A 19,347-nucleotide genomic window follows, 5' to 3' on the forward strand; every position below is an offset into this window, starting at 1 on the left:
AATCAGCTGAGTGTGTGTGTGTGTTTGACTTTCCACATGTCAGGAGCTGAGAACTTGTGCAGCAAATTGACCGAGAAGCTGCAGTCAAAAACCTCAAGTAAAGTAATTATCGCTCACATGCCCCTGCTCATCTGTTGCCTGCAGGTAAATCACTGCATTTCACTTGTAGCTAGAATACAATCAGAGGAAAAATATTAGGAACACAGTTTTGTATCACCACCACAATACTATTCATTTATCCATCCACTTACATCCATTTTTTTTTACAGTTGTTGTAGCATTGTTAAATAAATACATATCTGACTGTCAATTAAAACTGAACATTATGATATCTCTTTTATTGGATCATAGTATAATATAAAGTTGTATTTGAGTGTATCTAGTGCAATATAATTATACATTTCCCTTAGGTTTTGCTTTGATTAATGTTGATTTTACATATTAATGCTGCCCTTTTATTTTGCAGGGCCTGGGGCGTCTTTGTGAGAGGTTTCCTGTGGTGGCTCACTCTGCTTCAACATCTCTCAGGGACTTCCTGGTGGTTCCTTCCCCTGTTCTCATAAAGCTTTACAAGTACCACAGCCAGTACAATTCAGGTACCAGCACACAAGTAAACCTGCTACCATAATAGTTTTTGCTGCAGAGCGTATTATTTTAAACAGGTGTTGAGGTGGATTAGAACCCAGCTATGAGCTAACAGAGCAGTGCAACACAAGTGATTATATAACACTGTCATTACCACATCAATGTCTTGTTCACCATTGATCAGTACACCGTGTTCACTAGTGAAGAGCTATTCAATTAATCAATCAGCTCCAAACTTGTCATGTGGTCAAAGCAAAAATGCCCCTGAGATTAAACACAAAGCCGCTCCAATTTTTTCAGATTTCCAAAAATTTTAAATTTATAGAAAAAAGTGGCAATGTTTCAGAAAACTGTAGATATAACCTCTACAGATGCAATGTTTTTCTCAACTGTCGAACGAGACGGCTAAAATGTAACTAATGGGAGTCATCTATTCTGCTCAAAAAGCCCTCTAAAAAACCTCCAAAATCGGACATTTATATGACGTGATCTGCATCTTTCCCAGGTTTAACACTGTTATTGTGAGAATTAACGCAGAGGAACTACTTTTAGTAACACAGGGCATTGACCGCCAAGGTAACTAACTACTGCAGCTAATGACATACTGAGCCAGTGAGCTGCTACATCGCCTCTGAGTTGGTAAATGTTAGTGCTAGATTATAAATCATGACTCACACCTGTAATGTAGAAGTTTGTGGCCTGAAGGAATCAATAAAGTACTATCTATCTATCTATCTATCTATCTAACTATCTATCATCTATCTATCTATCTATCTATCTATCTATCTATCTATCTATCTATCTATCTATCTATCTATCTATCTATCTATCTATAAGCCGAGAAGTTGGTCAACTTTAAAATTCACCTTTGAACTAAAGACATTGCGAGGTAGCCAAGACAAGATGCTCGTTTGCGCCCACCTTTTTTTTTTTTTTTTTTTTAACCTGCGTGAGGATTACAATTAATGTATCATCTAAAAGGGAACACAAGTCTTGTGCTGAAAGATATAGACATCCTATCAGTTGGCATCCCACTAAAGGCGGACATTTAGTGATTGTTTTATTATGTTTATAGTTTGTATTTCTTATTTAGCACTTAGCATTAGTGATACATGATGCTTAGTATTTCGCTATAGCATGATTTGCAAATCTTCCGTGTATTCAGGCTCAAAAACATAAGGTTCTAGATTATCTTTTGTCCCAAAGTAGTAGTCGTTGTCTCTCAGTAAGGCTGACATAATTAGTAGTAGTAGTTGTTGTTGTTGAAGGAAATGGCGGACATTGTGACGCGCTTTGTGAAATCAGTGCTCTCTGTGAAATCAATGCACGTCAAAATGTTTCGGTAATGCTTAAAATTATAAATACGGTAAATTTGAAATGTAAGGAATTTCCCGGCTCCTACATTACATATATACTTACACTATGTATATTAATTGTGTAGGTTTTTTAGAGGTCTTTGTGGGCGGTATAGAGCAAAGCTCCATTACCTTCATTATTAGCTGACTCTTGCTAGTGTTTGTTTATGATTTAGAATGCATTAAAAAAGAACAATACATGTGTGCTTGTCTCACATAGGGATTGTAAGTGATAGGTCAAGTTAAAAAAATTCAGTTCCACTTTAGCCCCTTAATCATTTGAATTATGTTTTCATTGTCAAGGCACAGGAGAAATTAGGATCAATGTGACCAATGAGCACTCCCAGTCCACATTCAGCATCCTGTCCAACAAGAAAGACCAACCTTCCATGTACGAGCAGCTCCGAGATATTTCCATCGATAACATCTGCAGGTCTGATGCAAAAGGCTTACCTAACTTCAACAAGAGAAATGCTTGTAGCATAACAAAAAAAAACCATGGATTCCTTTTTTGTCTGCACAGATGTCTAATAGCTGGTCTGACTATGGACAATGTCATTGTGGAGGCCTTTCTTGCTAGCTTGTCCAACCGTCTTTACATTTCACAGGAAAATGATAAGTGAGCAACAGCTCTGCATTGTATGAGACAGTTCTAAATGTTTGTGAACAAACAATAAGCTCCTATAACACACCTTGTTTCTTTTGCCAGGGATGCACATCTTATCCCAGATCACACCATACGGGCGCTGGGCCACATTGCCGTGGCTCTGAGAGACACGCCTAAAGTGATGGAGCACATCCTGCAGATCTTACAGCAAAAGTTCTGTCAGCCTCCGTCCCAGCTGGACGTGCTCATAATAGACCAGCTAGGCTGCATGGTCATTACAGGGAATGTAAGTCTGAATGAGGCAGCCATCTGTTTGGCTTAGACAAGTGTCAGAGTATATTCTGAAATTAGCTTACAACAAGGCTGGTAAATATTGTAAATATCATGTCATTTAGCAATACATCTACCAGGAAGTGTGGAACCTGTTTCAGCAAATTAGTGTGAAGGCCAGTTCAGTCGTATACTCCGCTACCAAGGACTCCAGAGATCATGGCTACAGGTAAGTGTTAGTGTCAGGGCTTCTCACATTGAATGATAACTACTGTATATCAATTTCTAAGACGATGCCAATTCTGTGACAATCTGTTGCCACTTTTATGTGACCACAATATTAGAAACACCTAGTGTTTTTATTTTTGTATTTGTAAATTGATTCATTTATTTAAATGTTGTAAATATTTATGTTATTATTTCATCAACACTCTATTTATCAACAACGTTCTAGTTTGTACTTATTATTTAATCAACAGCCCTCATTATAATGCATTGTAGTTTTACAAACTACTATTACAGGGAAACCACATTTTGGGTGTAATCATAAAAGGTGGCAAGAACTACATCAATAATGAATATGAATAATGAATATGTTATGGATCAAAAATTATTCCATATTCTCTACTGCTTGCTAGTGTTACCTTATCTGAATTATTGTGTAGAAATACGGGGAAATAACTACAAAAGTGTACTTCATTCAGTAAGTCTATGAATATTCTTATTCATCCGGGTCATTGTAATCTCAGGGCATTCAATCAATCGCAACTGAACTGTTTGGTTTCACTAACCATCTTACAAAAGAGGTCAGTTAGAATAATACATAATAATGTTGGATATAGAAAACATTCAAACCAGTTAATTACTGAATCAAAAATATTGAAACTCAATGATATGGTGCATTTGCAACCAGCTAAAATTATGTACAAGTACAAAGCAAACTAAAACCTCTCCCCAAAAATGTACAACAATTATTCTAAACAAAAGAGGATACATTTAACCATAGAGAAAAATATAAATTAAAATAATTAAATGCACTAACAACACTTAAGACATTTGATCAGTATCGAATTAAATTCGATACTGATCAATCGATCAGTATCGAATTCAACAAGCCATCTTCTTGTTGAATTCAACAAGCCATCTTCTTGTTGAGCTTCTTCCCAAGGAGTGGGAAGAAGCTCTGCTTCTTCCCACTCCTTTTTAAGACATGCAATTAGAAACTGGAAATATCAATCAATGTTTACTTATATAGCCCTAATTCATGAGTGTCTCAAAGGGCTGCACAAGCCACAACAACATCCTCAGCTCAGATCCCACATCAGGGCAGGAAAAAACTCAACCCAATGGGATTAATATGTGATGTATCATACTTTAACTGTATGCTTATTCAAAATAAACTTACACCATGAACCATAATATATGATATTGACTCATAACATGCAACTCAAGATATTTCAAGCCTTCTCTTGATATAATTTTGATGATTATGGTTTAACTCTTATGAAAATCTCAGAAAATCTCAAAAACTGTACGCTATGATCATAACAATTATACAATTAATGGCATGACATACCCCACTTTGCATGTAATGAGTTTATATCACATATTCGTTTCATATTTAAAGGTGCATTTCTGACATGGATGGACTTTTGCACAATATTCTATTTTTTTTAGGTTCACCTGTAGTGCATGCATGCCAGTGCTTAAAGCATATGCATGAAAACCATCCAAAACACAGTTTCTTCACAGAGGGTATCTGATAGGTAAACTGCTAATGATGTAAATAATGCAGTAACACTTATCCACCTTTGTTCTATTTCCACTCAAGGCACTGCTCATTGGCAGTGATAAACGCTTTGGCCAACATTGCTGCCAACCTGCAGGGGGAGCAGCTGGTGGATGAACTCATGATGAACCTCCTGGAACTTTTTGTACAACTGGGCCTAGAAGGGAAGCGAGCCAGTGAGCGGGCATCAGATAAAGGGCCAGCGTTCAAAGTACATATTTGGATACATCTCCATGCATGTACTTTCTTTGGTAATGGGATGTAAAAAACACAATTCTGTCTTCTCGTCTTCTGCAGTCTTCAAGTAGTGCTGGGAATCTCGGTGTTCTCATCCCAGTGATTGCTGTGGTGAGTTGTTGCCTTTAAAGGGGTCCTATTATGCAAAACAAACTTTCCTTACATATTATTACCTGTTTTTGTGTGTTTGAGATCTACGTAAGTCCCGAAAATTTGAAATCAAGCCATGGTGGCATTGCAGAGATATTTATAAAACAATCTTGCCTTCCTTGATATTTCCTCCAAACGACCTGTTTGGAATTTGCACAACTGGTGGCGTTTTTCCAACATGTGACGTCAGCGGATATCCCATATATGGTAGCGATTTACCCAACGAGCTTTGATCGTCATTGTAGTCCAACATTGTAGTCAATAAGTTCCTTCTTTTTCTTTATCTTCTTGTTGTGGGGCAGACTGGCTCTACATGCAAATGCATCATCCACGGTTGCCATGTCTAATACAAAGTAGTGTATATTTCTAACATATCTGTCAGTAGACTCATTATGAAAACGCTAAAAACTACAACATGACTGGCGTGGCAAAGACGCAGTTGAACTGGAGGCATGTAAATAAGACTGCAAACAAAATGGCGCATCCTGAAGAGACATTCCAAAAGCAGTTTGAAGATGGTCTGTAAAACATAATCTATGCAAAATCTAGACCAATGAGCCAGCACCCCCCGCGACCCCGAAGGGAATAAGCGGTAGAAAATGGATGGATGGATGGAACCACCATTACATGTTATGTAGACCACAAGGAAGTGTTTTAAATGTAGAAAAACATCATAACAAGACCCTTTTAAGACAAGCTGGCATGAACCAGAGTTCAGTTAAATGATCTACATGACTGATGAAACTTTTAGTTAGCATGCAAGGCGATGAACAAATATTTACCAAGTTGGTTAGCTGAGTGCGAACATCTGCTGAATGGTTGTACTCTCACTTGCCACAGTATTAGGTACACCTGCACACTCTACTGCACTCAAAAAAATATTTACCAAGACAGTGATGCACAGTTTTGATTGCCACTGTTAGAGAGGTGTTAATTTAACAATATTTAAAAACAGACCGTTGCTCTACACGATACTGTTAGCCAAAATATTAGAAACAGCTCTGAATATGATGTGGTTTTGTTCTGTAAAACTGCAAGCTACAATCACAATAGTACACCTATTGTTGTTTAAAATATTTTATTAGTTCTTTTTGTATTCAGTTCTTAGTTCCTCTGCAATCAGTACAGCAGTAAGCCCTTGAAGGTCACCAAAGTACATATCGCCAAAAAAACATTGCAAAAAAAAAAAAAGAGTTAAAACATTAACAGACAGGATAACATCCATTGACTCATTTGGACAAGCTCAGTGTTTAGTAAAACAACACACAGACATAAAGGATTATTGCTTCTCATTGCTTTCTCATTTTGCACCAATAAAGTGTAATAAAACAAAATCAAGCTCCTGTGACATTGAAATTGTAGGGAACAGTCGAAATACATTATTCAAATTTTAGTTCTGTGCCGGATTGACCACCCGGCCCATGAACACAAAGCACTGCGTGCGGCGCTCGTAGATGAGGAAGAGGAAGGGATGATCTACAACAAAGCGGATCTGGGAGGACAGAGGCATGAATCCCACCTGGGTCAGAGCAGCAGCCTCTGTGCCTTCCTCATTCACTGTGATGGTCCCCTGGTGCTTCAGCTTTATGAGGATACAAAAAAAAAACAGTCAGACAAAGCTGCTTCAACCCCTTTGACTTTAATATAAATTCTATGAACTCACCCAGTTCATGGCAACCTTATCTGAGGTCATTCCAGAGAAGTCTGCACTGTCCTGGAACAAGTCAGTGAGCCCCATCTCCTTCAAATTGACTACCAAGTCGTAGTTCTGCTCCAGTTTGAAACGAGGTATCACCACCTCACGAGTCCTGCAAAACTCCTGAAATTAGCTTCACCGAATCCCCCTGTTAAATGTGGCCAGACCTTCACAGAACCATGGCTGAGCTCCCAGTCTGAATTTCCCTTCCCATTTTTTTATTGTGAACCCTTTCAGCTCAAAAGCAGTTAGTTGCTGAAGGTTTTTTTTTTGTTGATAAAAACAATGTCCAGTTACTAGCTATGCTATCAGTGGTGTAACAGAACATATAATTTTAAAGTGGCTCTATTTTTTACAATTACTAATTATACTGAATACAGATTTCTCAGCCCTCTGAGGAATCTGTTTGGCGTTCATGCTTGTCACTTACCGCTGCCTCGTCCACACAATAGCGCAGGGAGGGTGCACACATACACAAAGTCGTCCAAGGGACGCAACTAGCAATTTTCAGTCATGTTGTTATGACAGTCTATACATTCTATGATTGCTAATATTAGTAGCTAAAATCTACTAAATCGCTTTTATTAGCTAACAACATGAATCAAGTTGAAAGCATATTAAAGCACAAATAACAGGAGAGACCAGAAGACCCAGGAGATCAGTTGATACTGAGTCACTTCATCCGGTGCTATTTTCGTTCAAGTTCTGGATATGTTTTGACTTTTAGACTGTTTTCTTGACATTTTTCTGGGAAATTTTTAAAGCTGAACTATTCAATTTTCAAATGTCCACAGTATCCCCCCAGGGTTTGTTATATTTCAGCCTCTGGTACTGCCACATATATTAAATCACAATTTCTCAGTTGTTGCATGTGGTTTGTTGGAAGAAAACCACTCACCTGTTGGTCATGTTTTGGAGCCACTTGTTGACCACTGTGGGCGAGATTTCTTGTTCCAAAGTTCTCATGCCGGTTATCTTCCTCGGCAAAGCGATGAGCATGCTGATGTCTCCTGAGTACGGTAGCTGAAAACAGCAGCATGGCACTGCTCAGTTGAACTTTTACTAGACTGGAATTAACCATTTTGACCTTGGGCCCAACTTTTCCACCACATAGGGGCCCACTTGAATATTAACACTGAATTAGTAATTTTACTTTTTATTCGAATTATATTCAGTAATCATATCTAACCTATTTAAAATTTAACATGATAAACCTTGTCCAATGATATGAAACCATGTGTTAATCACAAAGATTAGGTCAGGCTGATTACAAAAATGAATACTAATCAAAAGAAGAGACTCATAATAACCAACAAAAATCAATTTACATACAATTACAGAGTTTTAAAATAAATAAATTCTAACTGAATTAATAATAAATCATACAACTATTATTAACTATTAACTGTTTAAAATGATATTAAACCATGTCTTAATCAGAAAAAATATTATTTATTTAACACATAATACACCTTAGGTTTAGGTCAGACTGATTAGAAAAAGAAGTACAATTCAAATATACTGCATGAGAACTGACTCATAAATAACTGACGAACAATAAAATGTACATATGTACATAAAATGTACATAAAATGTACAGTTATGTTGTACTAAAATAAATAAACTTAATTAATAATGAATGATTCTTAACTAAACTGTCAATAAAATTAAAGTGCAAATGAAAATACAGCTACAGCACTTTAGTCATAATTTTTGCAGTTAAGAAGTAAAGTGAAGTGAAGTGAATTACATTTATATAGCGCTTTTTCTCAAGTGACTTAAAGCGCTTTACATTGTGAAACCAAATATCTAAGTTACATTTAAACCAGTGTGGGTGACACTGGGAGCAGGTGGGTAAAGTGTCTTGCCCAAGGACACAACGGCAGTGACTAGGATGGCGGAAGCGGGGATCGAACCTGCAACCCTCAAGTTGCTGGCACGGCCGCTCTACCAACCGAGCCCCAAGACTTTAGCTCCAGACTTCTGTTTGTTTGACTTTGTCATTACTGCCACAAGTGGTAGAAAGGTGTATTGCAACTGACACCACTGCGGCCCACAGCTGAGAAAAATATTTTTTGGCGGCCCACCGATGGGCCCGACCCCATGGTTAAGAAACACCGTCGTAACACACCTGTAGGACGTCACAGTCAAGTTCATGGTCAGCAGCGGCCAGGTAGTTTCCCTTGTTGGTCATCATCGGCACTCGTACATTTGTCTTTTCATTCACTCTGAAGTTTCGATAATGGGTCATCTCTTTGGGAAATTTCTGTTCCCATGTGCCTGGTAATGTAAGAAATTGCAAATAAGGGGGCAATCTGTTTGGGTTGAAAAATTCTTGAAGAGTCCGTGTACACCCACCTTTGAAGTAGAGGTAGTTTAGCAACATCAGGACCATATTTGGATCAACACTCTTAAGCGGCTCCTGGATTAACCCCTTTGTGATCTTTAGGATGCGTCTGTTTGCCTTGGTCAAAAACGAAGGATCACTAAAGTCCACCGATTGCGGCTCTGCAAAATAATATGCCTTTGTCTCTGCACGGAAAGCATCTTTCACTGAGATGTCCTTCTTTACGTACACATCGTTCACGGAGCGCAGCGTGTAGCCAAAGTTTCTTCGGAATAACCTGTGGGTCAATTTCCTGAAGAGCTTATGCACTGTTGTATTGTCATAGTGGCTGCTGGCATTGACAAAATCAGCAAATCCCAGAACCTTATAGAGTTGATCATGGGTTCCACTTGCACCTCCCAAAGACATCATCCCCATTGCGATGGAGATCCCAGCTGGCGCAAGCAGGATGTTGTCAGTCTGGTTGACGTCATTACGCAGACTTCGATACAGGTTAAAGCCGAAGCGGGCGTTGATTATGTTGAGGCGTTGGAGCCGGGAACGACCGTGGAAGAGCCGCAGGAGTCTGGCACGACGTATCTTTGGGTCGGAGGGTTCAGCGAATATGTCGATGTCAGGTGCAGGAGTGGCAATTTCATCAATTTCATCCCCCTCACTGAAAAACTGTGTTAACTCATCATCCAGCATTTACATTGTATTGCCCCAAATCCTCCTACCAATACTCACATGTAGTCGTCACTGCCCGCTGATAGAATTTTATCAAAATCTATGTAATCTTCGTCCTCAAAGCCATCGAAAACCAGGTCGTTGGTAATAGTGTTTTCTTTGTGGAACTCCAAGGGGATAGCTTCCATATCCCCAGCACCCTGAGCTTGAATACCCCTCGGGTCTGGGTTAGGATCCTCAAAGTGCCAAGCAAGGTCTTTGATGCCAGCCAGTGTTGGACTGACCAGCAGGCAGGCCACTGAGACCACCGTAACTATCACTTGCATCCTGAAGGCTTCACTGGAGAATTAAACAAACATACACAATTACCTGCATAACACACATTTAACTTCACTTTTAATAACATTTGTTTGAATGTCTAAACGTGAAAATATAAGTTGAAAATGTCTGCTCTCCGCTTGTCTTACCTTCGCTGTGTGCTTCTGTGTGTTTTTGTGGTGCTAAGAGTAGAGAATTGAATACAAAACTGAACTTTGACGTCGTCTCCTCCAAAACAAATAGCCCAGATCAAATAGACCCAAAAGTCATGTGGCTCAATAACATCTTTTGCTCGGAACTTAATTTGGCGTCATTGTTAACAATATTGGTCACTGCTAACAATATTGGTCACTGCTTTTCAATTTTAAAAACAAAGAGCTGTCTAGTTGTTCATTTATAGTAACTCATTTCACAATTTAATTAATTATAATTTGATTCAGGTTAGGTGTGCTTTCACATGTGTTACATTTTGTATTACTCTTTTTAAATGTTAAATGGTCCCTACTTGCACTCCTATTTTTCTTCCTGAACCATGCATATTTCTCTAATTTACAGTTGACCAGACGGCTTCCGCCCATCAAAGAGGCTAAGCCCCGCCTCCAGAAGCTGTTTCGAGACTTCTGGTTGTACTCAGTGGTCATGGGTTTTGCTGTGGAAGGATCAGGTTGGATCAAGTTGATGATGCCAAATCTTTTATTTTATCATTAAGTACAAGACAACCTTATGCATATGTGTATATATATTTATTGACATTTGTGTATATACCGGTATAGTGTGTGTGTGTATATATATATATATATATATATATATATATATATATATATATATATATATATATATATATATACAGTATACGAAGATTTTTGCAGCAGATTCTTAAACACCCGAGCGCTTAAATGCTGTCATATATACGCTCTTTGGCTAACTTTTGTGCCAGGGTCCTAAAGCACTTTGTTTGAATTTCGTAACTCTAACAAAATAAATATACAAACATCAAATGTCCATTTCAGAGGTTCCTGGTTCAAAAGAATATACAAAATAAGAATAGTCATGGATCCAAAGCTCTATGTTTCCACAGCTATATGGATGTTTCCACAGCTCTAAATTTTAATTTTCCTGAGGGAACTCTCCTGAAGGAATCAATAAAGTACTATCTATGGAATGCGCCCCACAAAACAATGTAGTTGAACAGCCCTGCTTTAGCTACGTGAGCACAGCAAATTATATAAGGTGCTAATGAGTATATATATATATATATATGTTTATATATATCAGTGACGTGCGGTGAGGTTCATGACTGGTGAGGCACTGACTTCATCACAGTCAGATTTACAAACATATGAACCCTAAAGAGTATCTTTTTCACCATTTGATTGGCAGCAGTTAAAGGGTTATGTTTAAAAGCTCATACCAGCATTCTTCCTTGCTTAGCACTCAGCATCAAGGGTTGGAATTGGGGGTTAAATCACCAAAAATTATTCCCGGGCGCGGCGCCGCTGCTGCCCACTGCTCCCCTCACATCCCAGGGGGTGAGCAAGGGGATGGGTCAAATGCAGATGACAAATTTCACCACACCTAGTGTGTGTGACAATCATTGGTACTTTAACTTAACTTTAACTTTACACATACAAACTGTAGCACACAAAAAAGCACATTTAATAAAAACATGTTATTATGGTCTTACCTTTACTTATAAGTGCGGGAACAGTGGTGTTCGTGTTGGAGGAGTTGTGAATGAATGAAATATGAAATCCGTGCTGCAGTCTGCAGGTGTACCTAATGTTGTGTCCCTGCAGTCGTTCACGGATCCTCCGGCGCGAGCATTGTTGTTTTTGCACTTTTTGGCTTCTTGTTAAGTGACTTTTTTTGGGTGGATTCGGTCTTGCACGTGGAGGGTTTGGGTGTGGGCTTTGGTTGGTGTGGCGCTCCCGTCGGGGGGTGCATTCTGCGGCGGAGGTGCATTAACCGGCACCAGGAGGCGGAATTACTGCGAGCCTCACACAGTGCGTCTTCGCAGCAGTTTTATGATTACTCAGCACAAGAAATATGTTACACACATACAGTTGTTGACAAAATACACTGTACATTATATACCTCAGCTAACTAAACTATGGAAATGTATAATATAATTCATATAGCAATACGGTCTCACTGCACAGCAGGCCAGCAGTTAGCCAAGTCCGCAATCCATGTTGAGGCACAACTCAGTGACGTGCCTCAACTGGCTGCTGATCACCGCACCGTCTCTTCTCAGTATTTGAACGGCAAATGTGAAAATTCAGCGATTTTGAATAAAAATAATCTAAAACTGGTGAAGTTAAATGGAAAATAACTTTATAGTATAATCACTGGATACATATAACAATTTGATATTTTTTTCTTTTTACATTTTTTTTCTTTCCATGATGGCAGGTGAGGCCCCGCCTCCAGTGACCGCACGTCACTGATATATATACAGTATATATATATATATATATATATATATATATATAAAAATATATATATATATACTCGTTAGCCCCTTATATAATAATACAGTGTATATATGTATATATATATATATATATATATATATATATATATATATATATATATATATATATATATATACTCGTTAGCCCCTTATATAATTTGCTGTGCTCAAGTAGCTAAAGCAGGGCTGTTCAACTACATTGTTTTGTGGGGCGCATTCTATAGAGCTGTAGATCCATGACTATTCTTATTTTGTATATTCCTTTGAACCAGGAACTTCTGAAATGGACATTTGATGTTTGTATATTTATTTTGTCAGAGTTACGAAATTCAAACAAAAGTGCTTTAGTACCCTGGCACAAAAGTTAGCCAAAGAGCGTATATATGACAGCATTTAAGCGCTCGGGGGTTTAAGAATCTGCTGCAAAAATCTTCGTCTTTTCCAAGTTTATTGAACTGAACTTGTGGGCCGGTCTGCTGTCATCACCAGGCCGAATTTTGCTTCCGGGCTGCCAGTTGAATAGCTATGAATTAGCGACTGTGTGTTTCACTTTTACTACTGTGTTACTAAGTAATTGTTAAAAGTCATACACAGTTTGTTACAAAGGTTTGTTAGGCTACACTGAAAAGAAAAACAATAGTACAATGGGAATAAAGTCGTAATTACTAGCATAATCTGACTATATAACAAACTAAGGATTTGACGGTGTTTACTATTATAACTTTATTATACGTTTTAAGTAATGAAGGTTTATATTTTTAACATAGATGACAACTGTGTCATTGCAGGACTGTGGCCCAAAGAATGGTTTGAGGGTGTTTGTGAGATTGCCACCAAATCTCCTCTCCTGACCTTCCCCAGTGGGGAACCCCTTCGCTCTGAACTGCAGTACAACTCTGCCCTAAAAAACGACACAGTCACACCGGTAGTGAAAAAGCTAAATATTTCTTCATATGAAATAATGTCAACATATATTGGCTATAAAACCTTTTGCATTCTCCAGGCAGAGTTGAGCGAGTTACGAGCGACCATCAACAACCTCCTGGACCCTTCACCTGAAGCATCTGCCCTTATTAACAAGCTGGACTTTGCTATGTCCACATACCTGCTTTCAGTCTACAGATTAGAGTACATGAGGTTTGTGCCATGACTCTGCTCCTCTAATATTGTGTGCTTAAGCTAGCTATGTGCACTCTTTCTTTTATTGGCATTCTAATAGGATGCTTCGATCCAATGATCCCGACCGCTTCCAGGTCATGTTTCGTTACCTTGAAGACAAAGCGATTCAGAAAGACAAATCTGGTGAGGGTTTTTTGAGCCGCATGTCGTCCTTTTCTCACATATTCCTCAGCTGTCTCTTTTTATCATCTCAGGAATGATGCAGTGCATCATTTGTGTCGGTGACAAGGTGTTTGAAGTATTCCTCCAAATGATGGCTGAGAAGGTGGGTGTAACTGCAGGACAGCATAGAACAGAACATCTGATTCTTTAACATGGGTGCATATTTCTATTGTATTGTAGCCGAAGACCAAAGAGCACGAGGAGGAACTGGAGCGTCATGCCCAATTCCTGCTTATCAACTTTAATCACACCCACAAGAGGATTCGCAGAGTGGCAGATAAATATCTTTCTGGGTTGGCAGAGACGTGAGTGAACCTCGTCTTCCCGTTGCCCTGATCACTATGAACATAATGGATGTTTTTGTAAGCACTTAAACACTTTTACCAGATTCCCTCATCTGCTTTGGAACGGACGTGTGTTGAAGACCATGCTGGACATTTTGCAGACCCTCTCTTTGTCTCTAAGTGCAGTAAGTATCAGGAAATAGCTTCTTTGTTGTCACTACAATCAGAAGTGACTTTTTTGTATTGCACTTGTTAAGGACATCCACAAGGACCAACCGTATTATGACATTCCCGATACCCCATACCGAATCACTGTTCCGGACACATATGAGGCCAGGGAGGTAAATTACCACAGGAGGCAGCACACTTTAGATTTTAAAATAAATAGCTTTTTCTGTGCCACATCCCCTTGTTAGTGATTCTATTTGTTTGTACACACAATGTGAGTATTAACATATCTTGTATCCTCAGAGCATAGTGAAGGACTTTGCTGCTCGCTGTGGTGAGATCCTGAAGGAAGCAATGAAATGGGCCCCTTCAGTCACAAAGTCCCACCTACAGGTTAGTGTTTTGCCTCCAGGGTGATTCAATTAGTACTTAAATAAAGATGTAGATATATTTGAAAGTAAAACTAATGCAAAAAAATGCTTGTTTCCGTGAACTGACTTTCTGGTTTTAACGACTAAGTGAATAAAATGTCATGCAGGAGTACTTGAACAAGCATCAGAACTGGGTGTCAGGTCTGTCCCAGCACACGGGTCTGGCTATGGCCACAGAGAGCATCCTGCACTTTGCAGGCTACAACAGGCAGAGTACAACACTGGGCGTGAGTCACATTAACACACACACACACACACACGCACACACACAAACACACAACACAGGCTCAATTTCAGTCTGTAAGTAAACCCTTTCTCATAATCACAATCAGTATTGCATCCAAGTGGAATTAGATTTTATTAAACCTCTTAAGTGAAATGTTTATACCTGATGTGAAGCATCAAATCCAGCTTTCTATAAAACGCCAAGGCTTATGATAATGATTCCACCTACATTGCTTTTAACCTTGCAGTAACAAGGTTAACATGACATTTAGCTGCTAGTGTAGGCCATTTGTGAGCTGCATTAACACCTTGCTCCTATTATTTATGCACGTTGGTGTGTTCTTTGGGGGTTTTGTGCCTAAACTATGCTCATCTTGATCATCTTACGTCTGTTTGTGCTAATTTACTTTGGAGGTGTGGGTCATATTGATTTGATCTATTATCTAGGGATAATATCTGGTGATGTGATTCCCACCGACCCTACTTACGGTACTTACCATTGCGTATGCACACGAGAGTTGTGGTGTGGCCACTTGTGGTGCATGTGTTTGTCAGCTTGCTTTCATTTGCTTCATTTGTTTTATTTGTGTCTATTAAACTGCATCCATCCTGGTTGGCTGTTTTACGGATTTTGCTGGTTACCTGATTACTTGCCTGCAATCGACTGGTGGGTTGTTTTGGCTGGATGGTTGCCCATATGGCTAACTGGCTATGCTCACGCCCTCCTCGGCTACCTGACCAACTGTAGGCTGCATTCCCACAGGTTGGTTTGAATACTGATAAATGGGGCATGATACATACAGTATGTTGCATGCTGAGCCACAAATTACGTTGTGTTTTCCTTTCCAGACTACCCAGCTTACAGAGAGACCAGCCTGTGTGAAAAAAGATTACTCCAACTTCATGGCATCGCTCAACTTGCGCAATCGTTACACTGGAGAGGTATATAAATGTGTAAAAACAAGGTGTGCAAAATGTACACCTCTCACATTTCCACAAACATTTCTATTACAGTATATATTCTCAAGGATCCATTTTATAGAAAGTAAACTTGAATATACTGAAGAGTAGTCTGTGTAAAGCTTAAATAGCAGAAAATAACACCACACAGCCACTAAAGTCTAACTAACTGGCAACACAAGTTAGTACCAAAATAATTGTGCCTTACAGCATGGCCTGGGGCTGCACGAGTGCTGCCGGAATTGGGGAGTTGTGTTTTTTTGTGGGAAACAAAAAATCATACTTTACTGTAACATTGTAAAGCAAAGCAGGATCACCTCCTTTGTGATACTGGTTCACATGACTGTTTACTATTATGACAGCGATTCCAAACAACTGAACTTGTCTGTAGCAATATTCTTAGGTATTTTGAGCAAAGTTTGTTGTTTTATTGATCATTTTTGTATGTTGACAATTATATCATAGTTTAAAATATCCACAGATCTTATATTGTGAATAGTATTTAGGGTGCTACTTGTCAATCATACCTTTATAAAATCTAATTAAGTCAAAATAAATTCTTAAGAATAATTAATTTCCCCAATAGATCTACAACTACCTTTTATTATTTTAAAAAACAATTAAAGGCTAAGTAGGTCTGGAGCTAATTTTGTTTGATTTAAGGTCTTCTTAACCTTTCCTGTGTTTTGTTTTGCGTTGTATATTAATATTTTTTTCTCTTTCTGTGCAAATAAATAAAAAATAAATACATTAAAAAACAGATCCCAATGGTGATCACTAATGGTTGTTAGTGTTTTTTTTAGTGTATTGTAAATCTATAAGCTGACTACTCAAGTTTTGTTTCTGGAAATGTTTCTCTTCTGAAAATATAATACTGAAAATTTAAAATATCTATCAATCAGGTGGCCGGTATGATCCAGTTTTCTGAAGCAACACACAGTCAATCAGACCTGAATAAGATGATGATCGAGCAGATGACGAGTGCTCTGGACAGCCAGGATCCAGAGGCCTTCACCCAGGCAATGTTCAAAATGGCTGCCTTGCTTATAATCACCAAAAGTGTGTCCTTTCAGCAGAAACTGTTGTAAGATAATTTTGTTCTTCTTTATTTAATGCACCTCTCTTTTCAGAGTGCAACCCTCAGCTGCTGCACCATCTGTGCTGGTCCCCATTGAAGATGTTTACAGAACACTGCATGGAAACAGCCATTGCGTGCTGGGAGTGGCTGCTTGCTGCTCACAATGGGGTTGAAGTGCCAGTGGGTCTCACTCTTCATGGGACATATTTGCTTTTGACACTTACCAGAGAGAGAATCAACCTTATTGTACTTTTTGTGTGTCCAGTTTATGCGCGAGATGGCAGGCGCTTGGCAGATGACGGTGGAGCTGAAGATGGGTTTGTTCTCTGTCACCAAGGAGGAGGCGGGCCCTTTGGCTGTATCAGAGGAGAGCCAGCCGGCACCCTGTGCACCTGATGTCATCCCTCACTTTCTGTGGATAGAAGTCAGTAATTTATCACACTCAGAATAAATTCATATTCATTCATATTGAGTACGTACACATGATCAACTCAACATTTTTAAAGTCTAATCCATATACTTATATAGCTGTCACACAACTATTAATGTAGCACTTAAACAGTAAAAACACATAAATAATTTGTCCTTTCAGCAATCATTATCTTTTTCTGTAGTTTCTAGTGCAGCGGTTCGAAATAGCCAAGTACAGCAGTTCGGACCAGGTGGAGATTTTCACAGCCATCCTGCAGAGGTCACTGTCTCTGAGTGTAGGAGGAGCAAAAAACAGCTTGAACACGCACGTCGCAGCCATTGGACCAAGATTTAGGTGTGTTGCATGACTACCACATCAAATGTGAGAGATTCTTAAACAAAATAAGACTGCTATTGTCTTTTCTTTGCTTAATTACAGAATACTCACTCTTGGTTTAACTCTTCTGCATGCCGATGTGGTGACAAACACCACCATCAAAAATGTACTGCGCGAAAAGATCTATTCCACAACTTTTGACTACTTCAGGTAGAACGAATGAGAGTTGCAGCATAGAAGACCAAAATGAATACTGACCCTTTTACTCTTTCTCATTGTAGCGTCAATCCAAAATTTCCCACTCAGACCGATAAAAGGCTGAGAGAGGACATCAGCATAATGATCAAGTTCTACGCCAGCCTGCAGTCTGACAAAAAGTATCTTGCTGCCAACCAGCTGGTTCCCCCAGGTTCAGTGTTAACTTTTAAAAAAATATACACTCACTGGTCACAGCATTAGGTACAATTTACAACCGGTGCTTTTGATACAGCTCTTAATTAGGATTCGGTACCTAAACTGATTTTATAATCATTGTTTCATAATGACACAGGTGCCGACAAAAACAGTAGTAACCAGACCGAAAAAGAAAAAGCTTTTGTGCCGTGTTTTGGTGCTAAATGAATGCAAACTGAGCCACGTAAAACAAGTGCTTGAAAGTGATACTGTGCAAGTAACGTCTTGTAGGTAATGCAGAGTTTTGACAGATTCTGATGCTCTTTTTAAATGTATTACCGGCCTTAGTGCGTTCAATCACTGTACACGCATTTCACTGTCGTGGTCGCCGTAACAGCAACACAGCACTTCCTCATTATGCGCCAATCACCGTCTCGATGAGCAGAGGTGGGTGGAGTAGCCAAAAATTGTAGTCAAGTAAGAGTACCATTACAAGTAACATCACTCAAGTAAAAGAAACAATCAGCCATCCAAATATTTACTTGAGGAAAATGTTGTATTCAGTGAATGAACGACTTAATTATTGAGTAACTGGTGAGTACCTTCTACTGTAAATTTCTTAGGTAGCTATTTTGTAATGGTACTTGCACTGCAAACACAGTTGGTGTCACCCATGATGTTATAACAGGGATGGTGTTAGTGTATGCACACCTAAAACATAAAAACATCTGCAATTTTTTGCAATGTGTTTTTTCTACTTGCAATTTGATTTATTGTAGGCTGAAATGCGAACATTTCTACTGACACAGATGACAGCGTATGATATAAATGTTCTTTTTCAGAGTTTGTAGTGTAAATAATGAAGAATAGCGCTTCCTTGACGTCATGTCACCTTTTACAATTATGAGTGCAGTCATGTGACTATCAGGCTCCGTTTGATTTGTAACATGGAGTCAAACGGCAGTAGTGCTTTCTTTGGATTGGTGAAACAAAGTCATGTGACCATGCCCGCTGGAAAATATCTCTCCAAGAAGCCAAATGAGTTCGTCTTTGCAAGCAGTATTCCATGGATTATAAATAAATATAACAATTATATAAATACATTTAGTGATCAGAATGAAACTCAATGTCTTGGAATGCTCAAAAGTAAAAAGTATGTGGCATTAAAACTACTCTTTACAAATGTATCCACAAAGTTATCTAAGTAAATGACAGTGAGCAAGTTG

At 38.8% G+C, this 19,347-nt stretch overlaps 2 protein-coding genes across 3 annotated transcripts in view; one reads left to right on the forward strand and one right to left on the reverse strand.

The window, feature by feature from the left end:
* pi4kab (phosphatidylinositol 4-kinase, catalytic, alpha b) overlaps window positions 1–19,347 on the forward strand; it is a 56,231-nt gene that overhangs the window by 17,827 nt on the left and 19,057 nt on the right. Inside the window, exons 12-37 of one of the 2 annotated variants that reach the window (XM_061928655.1) lie at window positions 44–144; window positions 467–596; window positions 2,244–2,373; window positions 2,464–2,559; window positions 2,650–2,833; window positions 2,943–3,046; window positions 4,649–4,817; window positions 4,904–4,954; window positions 10,576–10,684; window positions 13,282–13,418; window positions 13,497–13,630; window positions 13,713–13,795; window positions 13,867–13,937; window positions 14,015–14,139; window positions 14,222–14,303; window positions 14,376–14,459; window positions 14,590–14,679; window positions 14,825–14,944; window positions 15,691–15,705; window positions 15,792–15,884; window positions 16,805–16,961; window positions 17,033–17,160; window positions 17,246–17,404; window positions 17,595–17,746; window positions 17,831–17,938; window positions 18,010–18,137. In XM_061928655.1, the coding sequence (XP_061784639.1) occupies window positions 44–144; window positions 467–596; window positions 2,244–2,373; window positions 2,464–2,559; window positions 2,650–2,833; window positions 2,943–3,046; window positions 4,649–4,817; window positions 4,904–4,954; window positions 10,576–10,684; window positions 13,282–13,418; window positions 13,497–13,630; window positions 13,713–13,795; window positions 13,867–13,937; window positions 14,015–14,139; window positions 14,222–14,303; window positions 14,376–14,459; window positions 14,590–14,679; window positions 14,825–14,944; window positions 15,691–15,705; window positions 15,792–15,884; window positions 16,805–16,961; window positions 17,033–17,160; window positions 17,246–17,404; window positions 17,595–17,746; window positions 17,831–17,938; window positions 18,010–18,137 (2,940 nt within the window). The remainder of the gene's footprint in view (window positions 1–43; window positions 145–466; window positions 597–2,243; window positions 2,374–2,463; window positions 2,560–2,649; window positions 2,834–2,942; window positions 3,047–4,648; window positions 4,818–4,903; window positions 4,955–10,575; window positions 10,685–13,281; window positions 13,419–13,496; window positions 13,631–13,712; window positions 13,796–13,866; window positions 13,938–14,014; window positions 14,140–14,221; window positions 14,304–14,375; window positions 14,460–14,589; window positions 14,680–14,824; window positions 14,945–15,690; window positions 15,706–15,791; window positions 15,885–16,804; window positions 16,962–17,032; window positions 17,161–17,245; window positions 17,405–17,594; window positions 17,747–17,830; window positions 17,939–18,009; window positions 18,138–19,347) is intronic. The other variant, XM_061928656.1, reaches the window with a different exon arrangement.
* On the reverse strand, window positions 6,055–10,332 carry serpind1 (serpin peptidase inhibitor, clade D (heparin cofactor), member 1). Its single transcript, XM_061928658.1, has 7 exons — window positions 10,170–10,332; window positions 9,763–10,041; window positions 9,048–9,691; window positions 8,821–8,969; window positions 7,588–7,712; window positions 6,657–6,801; window positions 6,055–6,575 (listed from the first exon to the last, which is right to left on the reverse strand). Exons 2-7 carry the CDS (start codon window positions 10,026–10,028, stop codon window positions 6,384–6,386), a joined length of 1,521 nt encoding a protein of 506 aa, XP_061784642.1. The 5' UTR covers window positions 10,029–10,041; window positions 10,170–10,332; the 3' UTR covers window positions 6,055–6,383.

Source organism: Nerophis lumbriciformis, linkage group LG33 (genome assembly GCF_033978685.3).
Source record: "Nerophis lumbriciformis linkage group LG33, RoL_Nlum_v2.1, whole genome shotgun sequence".
In the NCBI taxonomy this organism is placed as follows: Eukaryota; Metazoa; Chordata; class Actinopteri; order Syngnathiformes; family Syngnathidae; genus Nerophis; species Nerophis lumbriciformis.

Coding starts and splice junctions, on each gene's coding strand:
- serpind1 (XM_061928658.1), bottom strand. CDS start 10,028: ATGCAAGTGATAGTTACGGTGGTCTCAGTGGCCTGCCTGCTGGTCAGT. Junction 7,713..8,820: donor TTGACTGTGACGTCCTACAG/GTGTGTTACGAC, acceptor TGCTGTTTTCAG/CTACCGTACTCAGGAGACAT. Junction 6,802..7,587: donor CTCCAAAACATGACCAACAG/GTGAGTGGTTTT, acceptor GGAGTTTTGCAG/GACTCGTGAGGTGGTGATAC.